Genomic DNA, 12183 nt, shown 5'->3' on the forward strand with positions numbered 1-12183 from the left:
CATTCATTGATTTGATTTACAAGCAGGATGTTGCCGTGGATCTGGACCACTCACCAAGTGTGACTCCGAGGGAGCCAAGTGTCTTTTCCGACCTTCTCAATGCAGAACTTCTGGGGACCGTTACTACCTACAGAGACAGAGAGAAAGATGGTGAACAAAATAAATCACTGCAAATACTTGAACTAAATAGCCCTTTCCCCCAGTACTACCTACGTTCTCCACAGAAGAGGGTAATTTAGTCTAGGACAAGCAAGCCTTCTCCGAGCCAGAACGGCACATAGATAAATCCTGACTAATTGTTCAACCCCATATCGGTGGACATGAAGGTTAGTCGTGGGTGTGTCACTAACCCATGAGCTCAGCGAAGCCCCCTAGAGGCAGTCTGCAGGTCCCCGTAACAAATTGCATGAGTCTCAGACGCACCTCGTTGTCCACCTCCTTCACCAGCTGTACACACACACACACAGACAGACGATTAACACTGCGACAACATAACACATCCTTACCAACATACCTGTACAAAAACATATGGGAATTCAGGGCAGGTAGTGTCCAAATCACTAAGGACTTAAAATGCTCCACACACACAGTCGTGAAGAAGGCGTGACAGCACCTTTTCCCCTTCAGCAGGTTGGAAAACTTTGGCAAAAGGTCCTACAGCTGCACCATTGAGAGCATCTTGACTGGCTGCGTTACTGCTTGGTATGGAAACAGCACCACCCTTGATTGCATGGCACTACAGAGGGTGGTGCGGACAGCCCAGTACATCACTGGGGCCGAGCTCCCTGCCATTCAGGACCTCTATATCAGGCGGTGTGAAAGGAAGGCCCAAGCCAGACTGTTCGCTCTGCTTCTGCACAGCAAGTGGTACCGGTGCATCAAGTCTGACACCAACAGGCTCCTGGACAGCTTCTATCCCCAAGCTATAAGTCTGCTAAATAGCTAACAAAATGGCTACACGGATTATGAGAGTTGACGATTGGATTTTATTTTTAGACTGTAAACACACCCACAGGGCCCGACACAATGACACTCCAGCACACACACACACAATCCATAATTTGCTTAAAAACACACATTTATACTGACTCTACACACAATCATATATGCTGCTGCTACTCTGTTTATCATATATCCTGATGCCTGATCACCTTACCTCAATACACATCTACCTCTGGCACTCCAGTATCCCTGCTCATTGTAAATAGTATGCTTGCCTACTTTTTTGTATTACCTTGTTATTTTCTTGCATGACATTGTTATTGATTACTGCATTGTTGGGTTTAGAGCTTGAAAGAAAGGCATTTCACCTAAAGGAAAGGCCGTCGCGGAGATTGAACCCATGACCTTAAGGGATTGGATGTACCTACCTGCCAGAACCAGATGATCTGCTTACTGTTCCTGGTGTAGTGGCGATAGACAGTGTTTCTCTGCCAATCCTGTAGGTCCACCTCCTGCATGCCACACAGCATCACCTCAAGCTCCTTCTCATCAAAGTACTGGAGCCACTGCAGAGGCACCACCTCGTTGAAGCCGTCCAGAAAAGCTTTGGTCTGGCCCTCCACGCCGCGGGAGAACCGCCACTCTGCCATCAATCTGTAGGAAACATGATGTAGTGACAGTTAGGGTCTCATCCTTATAATCATAAGCAGCCTCAGGTTTGAGCAATGTAAGGAATGCAAAGATGACAAATATTTAGCTAGTTAATATCAGGCCAGTTTAGGACACAGGTTTAGCACAGTCCTGGATTCAAAAGCTTGTTCAATGGAGAATATCTATTGCAAGTACCTTGAAGCAAAAAAATCCATTATAACAGCAGTAAGATTAGCAAAATGAGGATGTACGTCACTAAGCGGCAGCACTATTATCACCATGTTAACATCATACTAAAATACATGGGCACAATTGCTCATTGCATATCATTGGATGCCTCTGCGTCGCCGTGAACAAGCTGCTCTGTGATCGGTCCGTCACTTCCTTACCCGATGTACTCCTCTTTGTTCTCCTCCGTCACCAGGAGGTCGCTGCCGTCAGGCTTCAGGTCATGTGACGTGAGCTTCCCCAGGATCTCCATGTCCACAGAGAAGTACATCTCTAGGCTACACTCCTCGATGTTGTTATCCCTGTCATGAAGGACAAGCACCATTATATATAGCACATCTCTAGACCACACTGCAGGAAGTTATTATCCCTGAAGTGAAGGACCACAGACTCAAGGCTCTCAGGTCCAATGTTAAAAGAGAAATAAATCTCTAGCCCCACACTTGTCTATATTGTTATCCCTGGAGATGAGAGCACCACAGTGTACGCTGGCTAGCGCAGGACCAATGTTGATTTCCTCGATGTTGTTATCCTTGGAGAGACAGGGAGAACGTTATGGACGAACAATGTAGTAAGCAGGCGTAAAATAAAACGCCTGACCTGGGCCCCCACATCCGGTTTTCAGGGAAAAATACTATCTAGGTGATGCTGTATCCCTGAAAACTGGATGCTTTACGGTTTCTTCTGACCCGCTAAGGGTGGCTGAGGAATAAACTAAGTACATCTCTAGACCACACGGTTGTTACCCCTACATAGGAGAAAATTGCTTAGGGGTTTGGTAGTCAATGATTCAAATGGGTAATTACCTTCCTCATATTGAGTTGCACCCCCTTTTGCCCTCAGAACAGCCTCAATTCGTCAGGGCATGGACTACAAGGTGTCGAAAGCTTTCCACACGGATGCTGACCCATGTTGACTCCAATGCTTCCAACAGTTATGTCAAGTTGGCTGGCTGTGCTATGGATGATGGACCATTCTTGACACACAAAGGAAACTGTTGCGCATGAAAAACCCACCGGCGTTGCAGTTCTTGACACACTTGAACCGGTGCGCCTGGCACCTACTACCATACCCCGTTCAAAAGGCACTTAAATATTTTGTCTGGTCTGTTCACCCCCTGAAGGGGGCACATACACAACCCATGCCTCGGCTTAAATTATTCTTTAACCCGTCTCCTCCCCTTCATCTACACCGATTGAAATGGATTTAACAGGTGGGATCATAGCTTTCACCTGGATTCACCTGTTCAGTCCAAAAAAAAAGAGCAGAGTTATGTTTTGTACACTCAGTGTACAGTGCATTCAGAAAATATTCCGACCGTGACTATTTCCACATTTTGTTACGCTCCATTCAGCCTTATTCTAAAATGTATTAAATAAAATAAAAATCTCAGCATTCTACACACAATGCCCCATAATGACAAAGTGAAACCAGGTTTAAAAAATTTAAACTGAAATGCCTTATTTGCATAAGTATTCAGACCCTTTGCCATGAGACTTATCATCCTTAAGATGTTTCTACAACTTGATTGGAATCCACCTGTGGTACATTCAATTGATTGGACATGATTTGGAAAGGCACACACCTGTCTATATAAAGGTCCCACAGTTGACAGTGCATGTTATTGCAAAAACCAAGCCATGAGGTTGAAAGAATTGTCTGTCGAGCTCCAAAACAGGACTGTGTCGAGGCACATATCTGGGGAAGGTTATTAAAACATTACTGCAGCATTTAAATACCCAAGAACAGTGGCCTCCATCATTCTTAAATGGAAGAATTTTGGAATTACCAAAACTCATCCTAGAGCTGGCCGCCGGCCAAACTGAACATTCGGGTGAGAAGGGCCTTGGTCAGGGAGATGACCAAGAACCCGATGGTCACTAACAGTGCTCTAGAGTTCCTCTGTGGAGATGGGAGAACCTTCCAGAAGGACAACCATCTCTGCAGCACTCCACCAATCAGGCCTTTGTGGTAGTGGCCAGGCGGAAGCTACTCCTCAGTAAAAGGCACATGACAGCCCGCTTGGAGTTTGCCAAAAGGCACCTAAAGACTCTCAGAACATGAGAAACAAGATTCTTTGGTCTTTTGAAATCAAGATTGAAGTCTTTGGCCTGAATGCCAAGCGTCATGTCTGGAGGAAACCTGGCACCATCCCTACGGTGAAGCATGGTGGTGGCAGCATCATGCAGTAGGGATGTAATCGCTGCCAAAGGTGCTTCAACAAAGTACTGTATAAAGGGTCTGAATAATTATGTAAATGTGATGTTTTAGTTTTTGCTTTGTCATTATGGGGTATTGTGTGTAGATTGATGGGGGGGATGTATCAATTTTAGAATAAGGCTGTAACGTAACAAAATGTGGAAAAAGTCAAGGGGTCTGAATACTTTACGACTGCACTGTATATGCCAGTAAGCAGATGCTTTTATCCCTGTGCGAATGGAACCCACAACCTTGTGGTTCCTGGCCAGGACGGGTGACGAGAGCGGTAGGTCTGCCTACCTGATCCAGATCAGAGAGTTGTAGAACTCAGGGTCGATGGACTCCAGGTCTTTGATGATGAGCTTCTTGTTCAACATGCGTTTATAGAACGGCAGAGAGAAGCCTGTGTCGATGAACTTCCCGTGGAAGAGGGCCTGTGGACAGGAGAGAGAGACCAGGAATGTTCACATGATTCTGCTGAAGGAGTGTTTGTGTATGCAAGACTATGTACATGATCTCAGTGTGTGTGAGTGTGTGTGTGTTGTACCATGGCTATGAATCGTCCTATAAAGCAGAAGTAGGAGAGGTGGTCAGGGTTGATGGTGGAGGCTGGGTTTATCTGCAGACAGTAGTTACTCTTGCCAGCGTACTCAAAGAGGCAGTACATGGGGTTGAGCACCTCGTGGGATAACAGGAAGAACCACTCTCTGTGGGAACAACGCGAGAGAGTCAGAAGTGAAGACTGGCAATGGAAGAAAAAAAAAAGATTTGGGACAAATAATTTTACTGTGCATGTTTCTTTCAAAAAGTCTAGAATAATCTTACTGACAGGCATATGGTTACAGAAATGGCCTAAAAGACTAAAGGGTGATTGTCATTGTGTGCAACTGCCATGTGAGTGGTTGTGACAGACCTGGCTAGGCCACCGTAGTCCAGTCCCTCTTCTCCTCTGAAGATGACGTACAGTCTCCTCCTCAAGTCGTAAGGCTTCAGGGCCATAATCTGGAAACACAAATACTAGCATTGGCCTACAGAGAACCGGCCACTGTAAAAACATTTTACCCAGAGTGAAATGTGGTTTGCAGGCAGGGGTAACATAGTCCATAATATTAAAACACAATCATCCTCCTGCAACTTATCACATGTAATAATACAATTCTTACTTTGAGTTGCACAAATGATAGTCAGTGAGGAACAATGTGACATGCCATAAGGAACTGTACGTGTGTTTGTGTGTTGCTGTCTGTGTGTCTCCTGTATATTATGTTCTTACAACCGGTTCCACACAGACGAAGACCAACTCTTACTTGTTGGAAAGAGTCTTCGAACAACGTCTGCCTAGACACGGTGATCTTAACATGGCTGGGGAGTGCGTTGGACTGGAGAAAGAAAGAAAAGGTGGCTGTGAAATCAAAACGTGACTGGAATGTGCAAAACAACCATCCCTTCATCCAAACTAAAACAATCCAAACAGAAGAACATAGGGAGCATAATAATACCTGACAGAGGTAGCGGAAGTGTGCTAGTTTCCACCTGAAGCTGCGCTCGTACGCTATCTGTGGGCCTTTGGTGCTGAGGAGGGAGAGGCAGAGGTCAGAGGTCAGGGACACAGTAACAGGATATAACTAATCATTGTCATGTGGCCAGAAGAATTGTTTGATGAAGCCATAATGAACTGGAAAAATATCCAAAAAGATCTGAGATGGTGGTTTTCTTGAATATGTAAATTAAACAATAACAAGCAGAGAGGTTTGCTGCTCATTGCATCACAAGACACGGTAACTAATGACTGTTTTATGAGCAGCTGCTCTTAAACAGGCCCAGTCTGTCATAAGTACAGCTCCCCCCCAAAAAAAATCAAGAGTTCAGTCCACTACTTACACAGAGGACTTCCCTGTGCGCGGATCACTGAAGGTGGTGGTCCGAGTGTTGTGATCTACGAAGTAGCGGACGCCCTCCCGCGTGTACCGGATCTCCCAACCCTGAGGAAGAGGGTCCTCATTCTGGAGCCTGGAGAGAGGGGGGTGAGAGAAAGAGCGAGAATATTAAAGGGGAGAGAGAGAGAGACTACTAAATTCAGTTTTTGTTAGATACTATCAGATCAATATGGCAGGACATGGCGTTGCCACAGAGCTAGCTGTGCTCACCCTTGTGTGCGGGGATCTTCCCACTGTGTTGTCTTGGTGCTGTGGTTGACAAAGTACACCCGGTCGTTGGAGTCCACACGTCGCTCTGGGGGGGGGGGGGGGGGGCAGAACGGGTTTAGCTCACACATCATCAACATGCAAGTAGAGAGAGAAAGTGAGCTGGTAGTCCCATCCACCAAACTACCAGGTGTGGAAAAGGAAAGAGACTCTGGGGGTATGCTAATTTGGTACAGAGCAGACCTAACCCACTATTAAATTCGTCAAAACATTAACATTTTACATCTGGCAAATTAAATAAGGAAATGATCTCAGCACACGGGGGGACAAACGCCTACCTGGAGGTGACAGCATTCCCACCCACATATGCCCCCTAGACGCAACATAACCAACTAAACGTGTCATAACTCCTGCAGCTCTGTTGGACGCTGGGAATGTACGTAGTCAATGGTAGGCGTCGAGGGGACTCCTATGGTAGGTACACATATAGCTCATCTCTTGGCAGTAGTATTGTAGACTACTTTATCACTGATCTCAACCCAGAGTCTCTCAGAGCCTTTGTCCTGGTTTGCCAACTAGCTCTCTCAAAGAGTACAGTGTATAAAGTCAGAACATCTGCGGTCTCAGCCACTGCCCGTCACCAAGGGTGTACCCCAAGGCTCGATCCTAGGCCCCACACGCTTCTCAATTTACATCAACATAGCTCAGGCAGTAGGAAGCTCTCGCATCCATTTATATGCGGATGATAGTCTCATACGCAACTGACCCCACCCCGGACTTTATGTTAAACGCTCTACAACAAACGCTTTCTTAGTGTCCAACAAGCTTTCTCTGCCCTTAACCTTGTTTTGAACACCTCCAAAACAAAAGGTAATGTGGTTTGGTAAGAAGAACACCCCTCTCCCCACAGGTGTGTTTACTACCGCAGAGGGTTATACCTTGAGGTTGTCACCTCATACAAGTACTTGGGAGTATGGCTAGACAGTACACTGTCCTTCTCTCAGTACATATCAAAGCTGCAGGCTAAAGTTAAAGCTAGACTTGGTTTCCTCTATTGTAATCGCTCCTCTTTCATACCAGCTGCCAAACTAACCCCGATTCAAATGACCATCTTACCCATGCTAGATTACGAAGACAATTCATAGATCAGCAGGTAAGGATGCTCTTCAGCGGCTAGATGTTCTTTACCATTCGGCCATCTGATTTACCACCAGTGCTCCTTATAGGACACATCACTGCACTCTACACTCCTCTGTAAACTGGTCATCTCTGTATACCTGTCGCAAGACCCACTGGTTGTTGCTTATTTATTACCCCCCCCCCCCCCCGAGCTATCTACTGCAGCACTCATCCTCCACATTCAACACCCGTTCTGCCAGTCACATTCGGGTAAAGGTCCCCAAAGCACACACATCCCTGGGCCGCTCCTCGTTTCAGTTAGCTGCATCTAGCGACTGGAACGAGCTGCAACAAACACTCAAACTGGAGAGTTCAATCTCTTCATTCAAATCATGGACACTCTTACTGACAGTTGTGGCTGCTTTGCGTGATGTATTGTTGTCACTACCTTCTCGCTCTTTATGCTGTTGTCTGTGCCCAATAATGTTTGTACCATGTTTTGTGCTGCTACCATGTTGTCATGAGTTGCTGCCTTGCTATGTTGTCGTCTTAGGTCTCTTTCAATCAAACTTTGATTTGTCACGTGCGCCAAATACAACTTAGTGAAATGCTTACTTACAAGCCCTTCCCTACTTACACGCCCTAACCAAGAGTGTTGTCTCGCTTGTCGTGATGTGTGTTTTGTCCTATATTCATTTTTAATCCCAGCCCCTGTCCCCGCAGGAGGCCTTTTGGTAGGCCGTAATTTTAAACAAGAATTTGTTCTAAACTGACTTGACTAGTTAAATAAAAAAAGAGCATTCAGCCAGTCCACTGACACCCCCATCAGATCAGAGCAAAATCACACTACTTGAACAGAGCTTTGCTCAAACATGAGGCATCAAAGCCAAAGGAGCTAAATAATACACTGCTCAAAAAATAAAGGGAACACTAAAATAACACATCCTAGATCTGAATGAATTAAATACTTTTCTTTACATAGTTGAATGTGCTGACAACAAAATCACACAAATTATGGAAATCAAATGTATCCACCCATGGAGGTCTGGATTTGGAGTCACACTCAAAATTAAAGTGGAAAACCACACTACAGGCTGATCCAACTTTGATGTCATGTCCTTAAAACAAGTCAAAATGAGGCTCAGTAGTGTGTGTGGCCTCCACGTGCCTGTATGACCTCCCTACAACGCCTGGGCATGCTCCTGATGAGGTGGCGGATGGTCTCCTGAGGGATCTCCTCCCAGACCTGGACTAAAGCATCCGCCAACTCCTGGACAGTCTGTGGTGCAACGTGGCATTGGTGGATGGAGCAAGACATGATGTCCCAGATGTGCTCAATTAGATTCAAGTCTGGGGAACGGATGGGCCAGTCCATAGAATCAATACCTTCCTCTTGCAGGAACAGCTGACACACTCCAGCCACATGAGGTCTAGCATTGTCTTGCATTAGGAGGAACCCAGGGCCAACCGCACCAGCATATGGTCTCACAAGGGGTCTGAGGATCGCATCTCGGTACCTAATGGCAGTCAGGCTACCTCTGTCGAGCACATGGAATGCTGTGCGGCCCCCCAAAGAAATACCACCCCACACCATGACTGACCTACCGCCAAACCGGTCATGCTGGAGGATGTTGCAGGCAGCAGCGTTCTCCACGGCGTCTCCAGACTCTGTCACGTCTGTCACATGTGCTCAGTGTGAACCTGCTTTCATCTGTGAAGAGCACAGGGCGCCAGTGGCGAATTTGCCAATCTTGGTGTTCTCTGGCAAATGCCAAATGTCCTGCACAGTGTTGGGCTTTAAGCACAACCCCCACCTGTGGACGTCGGGCCCTCATACCACCCTCATGGAGTCTGTTTCTGACCGTTTGAGCAGACACATGCACATTTGTGGCCTGCTGGAGGTCATTTTGCAGGGCTCTGGCAGTGCTCCTCCTGCTCCTCCTTGCACAAAGGCGGAGGTAGCGGTCCTGCTGCTGGGTTGTTGCCCTCCTACACGTCTCCTGATGTACTGGCCTGTCTCCTGGTAGCGCCTCCATGCTCTGGACACTACGCTGACACAGCAAACCTTATTGCCACAGCTCGCATTGATGTGCCATCCTGGATGAGCTGCACTACCTGAGCCACTTGTGTGGGTTGTAGACTCCGTCTCATGCTACCACCAGAGTGAAAGCACCGCCAGCATTCAAAAGTGACCAAAACATCAGCCAGGAAGCATAGGAACTGAGAAGTGGTTATCACCTGCAGAACCACTCCTTTATTGGGGGTGTCTTGCTAATTGCCTATAATTGCCACCTGTTGTCTATCCCATTTGCACAACAGCATGTGAAATTTATTGTCAATCAGTGTTGCTTCCTAAGTGGACAGTTTGATTTCACAGAAGTGTGATTGACTTGGAGTTGCATTGTGTTGTTTAAGTGTTCCCTTTATTTTTTTGAGCAGTGTATAAAAACAATGCTATAGATAGGAGAGTAGTGTGGAAATTATCAAAAAACAAATTGGGCAACACAAATTCAATCCCTTCTAGACAATTTCCTCGACAAAATGATTCACTGTAATAGTGAAGGTATAACTTGGCAGTAAACCTAAACAGTATATTTGACCTCTCAGCTTCCTTATCAAATCTAAACATGTCAAGACAACCTAAGAAAATTAACATCAATGACAAATGGTTTGATGAAGAATGAAAAAACTTAAGTTGAGAAACAGATCCAACCAAAAACAGAGACCCAGAAAACCTGAGCCTACAGCTTCGCTATGGTGAATCACTAAAACAATACACCACGGGGAAAAGAACAGCACATCAGAAAATCAGCTCAATGTAATTGAAGAATCCATTTATTTATTTTCCCTTTTGTACTTTAACTATTTGCACATTATTACAACACACAATGACATTTGAAATGTCTATATTCTTTTGGAACTTTTGCAAGTGTAATGTTTATCTATTTCACTTGCTTTGGCAATGTAAACATATGTTCCACATGCCAATAAAGCCCTGAAATTGAATTGTGAGAAACAGACAGAGAGAGAAAAGGAGGAACTACAACAGACAAGACTGCAAATAGAGGACAAGAGGTGAATGTACAAAGAGTCAGAATATGCATGGAGAAAAAATATACAAGATCATTTCAGTATCATTCTTGTACATCGGTCCACAAACCAAGCCAAGATAAACCATGATGAAATCCAAAAGGTGATAGACAGTGAGCCAACTATGGAACAAACTCACTACAGATCAAATAGTGAACACAGTGGGTCCTAAATTGAGAACATCACAAATTCAGAACTGAACTTACCCCAACCAGGAGGCAGCGGTCCCAGAGGGTCGTTTTCTGCCGACATCATGGAAGCCTGGATGAACCGTGGAATAGAGATCACATACACGTCCATAAAGCACCGATAGGGAAGAGAAGGAAAAAGGGAAAATAGTCCAAATGAGATGATTTCCCAACTAAAGTGAGTAACTGAGCAGTTAGCTAGCTGGCCATCAGCAAAATGCTGACTACATCAGATCCCTCCATGGTAGTCAGTCAGTGTAGTGTGCTTATCATCGTCAGAGCAGATGAGATTACAGGAGAGTTCAAAGGGTTAGGGGAGCCCAGTGAAACCTCTCAAAGCACTACATCAGAGGTGTCAATGTTGGCTATAGGGACCAGGACTGAGTGATCACTAACACTGAGTGATGTGAGGACATGGGGTGACTACAGACAGACATGTCTATCGGTAAGATTAAGATTCACTCATGTCTGTGCCTTTACAAACAAGCAATCAATGATAGAATTTATTTTAAAAGGCTGATTAAATGAACACATTGATATGCATACAAAAAGTGAAATATACTAGATCTGTTTGACATAAAAGCCAGGAGTTCTCCTGTAGCTTCAGACCAGAGGCCTTTCTGGTTTGTTTATGCTGCTGAGTAATTGGTTGATAATCATTCTGAGAATAATATGAAAACGCATACTATAATTTGATTGGCAGATTAACGTTTAGCGGTTGGCAGGGACCCTGGGTTTATTCGATGGGCTAGAAAGGTCAATATGAATATGCAATATGTTACACTGAACTGACATTTGCTCTTCACAAAACAGAGGTGTATCGGTTGCCTACAACTGAGAATTTGATTTCCTCTTAAAATACAAAAGGTATCTTCAATGTAGCTAACATACAGTACATTAAGTATTCACACTTTTTGGTTGTGTTACAGCCTGAATTTAAAAACGGATTCAATTGAGATTTGTCGTCACTGGCCTACACGCAAGACCCCATAATGTCAAAGGGTAATTATATTTATTTATTTTTTTAGAAATGTTTACAAATTAATTAATGAAAACTGAAATGTCTTGAGTCAATAAGTATTCAATCCCTTTGTTATGGCAAGCCTATAAATGTGCTTAACAAGTCACATAATAAGTTGCATGGACTCACTGTGTACAATATAATTTAACATGATTACCTCATCTCTGTAACCCCACAAAGACCAAGGAGGTTTTCCAAAGACTCAAAGGGCAACCATTGGTAGATGGGTTAAAAACATTTTTAAAAAATGTAAGAAAACATTGAATAGCTCTTTGAGCATGGTGAAGTTATTACACTTTGGATGGTGTATCACTACAAAGACTGATCAAGGTGTCCTTCCCACCTCAGTTGCCGGAGAGGAAGGAAACCACTCAGGGATTTCCCCATGAGGCCAAATGGTGACTTGAATACAGTTAGAGTTTAATCGCTGTGATAGGAGAAAACTGAGGCTGGATCAACATTGTAGTTACTCCACAATAATAAACTAATTGACAGAGTAATACGAAGGAATAGAATTTTAAAAAATCCAAAACATGCATTAATTTTGCAATAAGGCAGTAAATTAAACTTGCAAAAAAAATGAAAAAAAATAACAAATAAA

The 12183-nt window shown here is 44.5% G+C and overlaps 1 protein-coding gene across 3 annotated transcripts in view; it reads right to left on the reverse strand.

The window, feature by feature from the left end:
• Nucleotides 1-12183, reverse strand: part of LOC110535527 (NEDD4-like E3 ubiquitin-protein ligase WWP1) — a 58222-nt gene that overhangs the window by 3373 nt on the left and 42666 nt on the right. For all 3 annotated transcript variants that reach the window (XM_036935226.1, XM_036935224.1, XM_036935225.1), the window contains exons 11-22: nucleotides 10580-10634; nucleotides 6168-6252; nucleotides 5902-6030; nucleotides 5520-5592; nucleotides 5328-5399; nucleotides 4934-5022; nucleotides 4568-4727; nucleotides 4321-4454; nucleotides 1983-2123; nucleotides 1371-1596; nucleotides 351-447; nucleotides 55-127 (exon numbers count right to left, since the gene is read on the reverse strand). In XM_036935226.1, the coding sequence (XP_036791121.1) occupies nucleotides 55-127; nucleotides 351-447; nucleotides 1371-1596; nucleotides 1983-2123; nucleotides 4321-4454; nucleotides 4568-4727; nucleotides 4934-5022; nucleotides 5328-5399; nucleotides 5520-5592; nucleotides 5902-6030; nucleotides 6168-6252; nucleotides 10580-10634 (1334 nt within the window). The remainder of the gene's footprint in view (nucleotides 1-54; nucleotides 128-350; nucleotides 448-1370; nucleotides 1597-1982; nucleotides 2124-4320; nucleotides 4455-4567; nucleotides 4728-4933; nucleotides 5023-5327; nucleotides 5400-5519; nucleotides 5593-5901; nucleotides 6031-6167; nucleotides 6253-10579; nucleotides 10635-12183) is intronic.

Source organism: Oncorhynchus mykiss, chromosome 11 (genome assembly GCF_013265735.2).
Source record: "Oncorhynchus mykiss isolate Arlee chromosome 11, USDA_OmykA_1.1, whole genome shotgun sequence".
Lineage (NCBI taxonomy): Eukaryota > Metazoa > Chordata > Actinopteri > Salmoniformes > Salmonidae > Oncorhynchus > Oncorhynchus mykiss.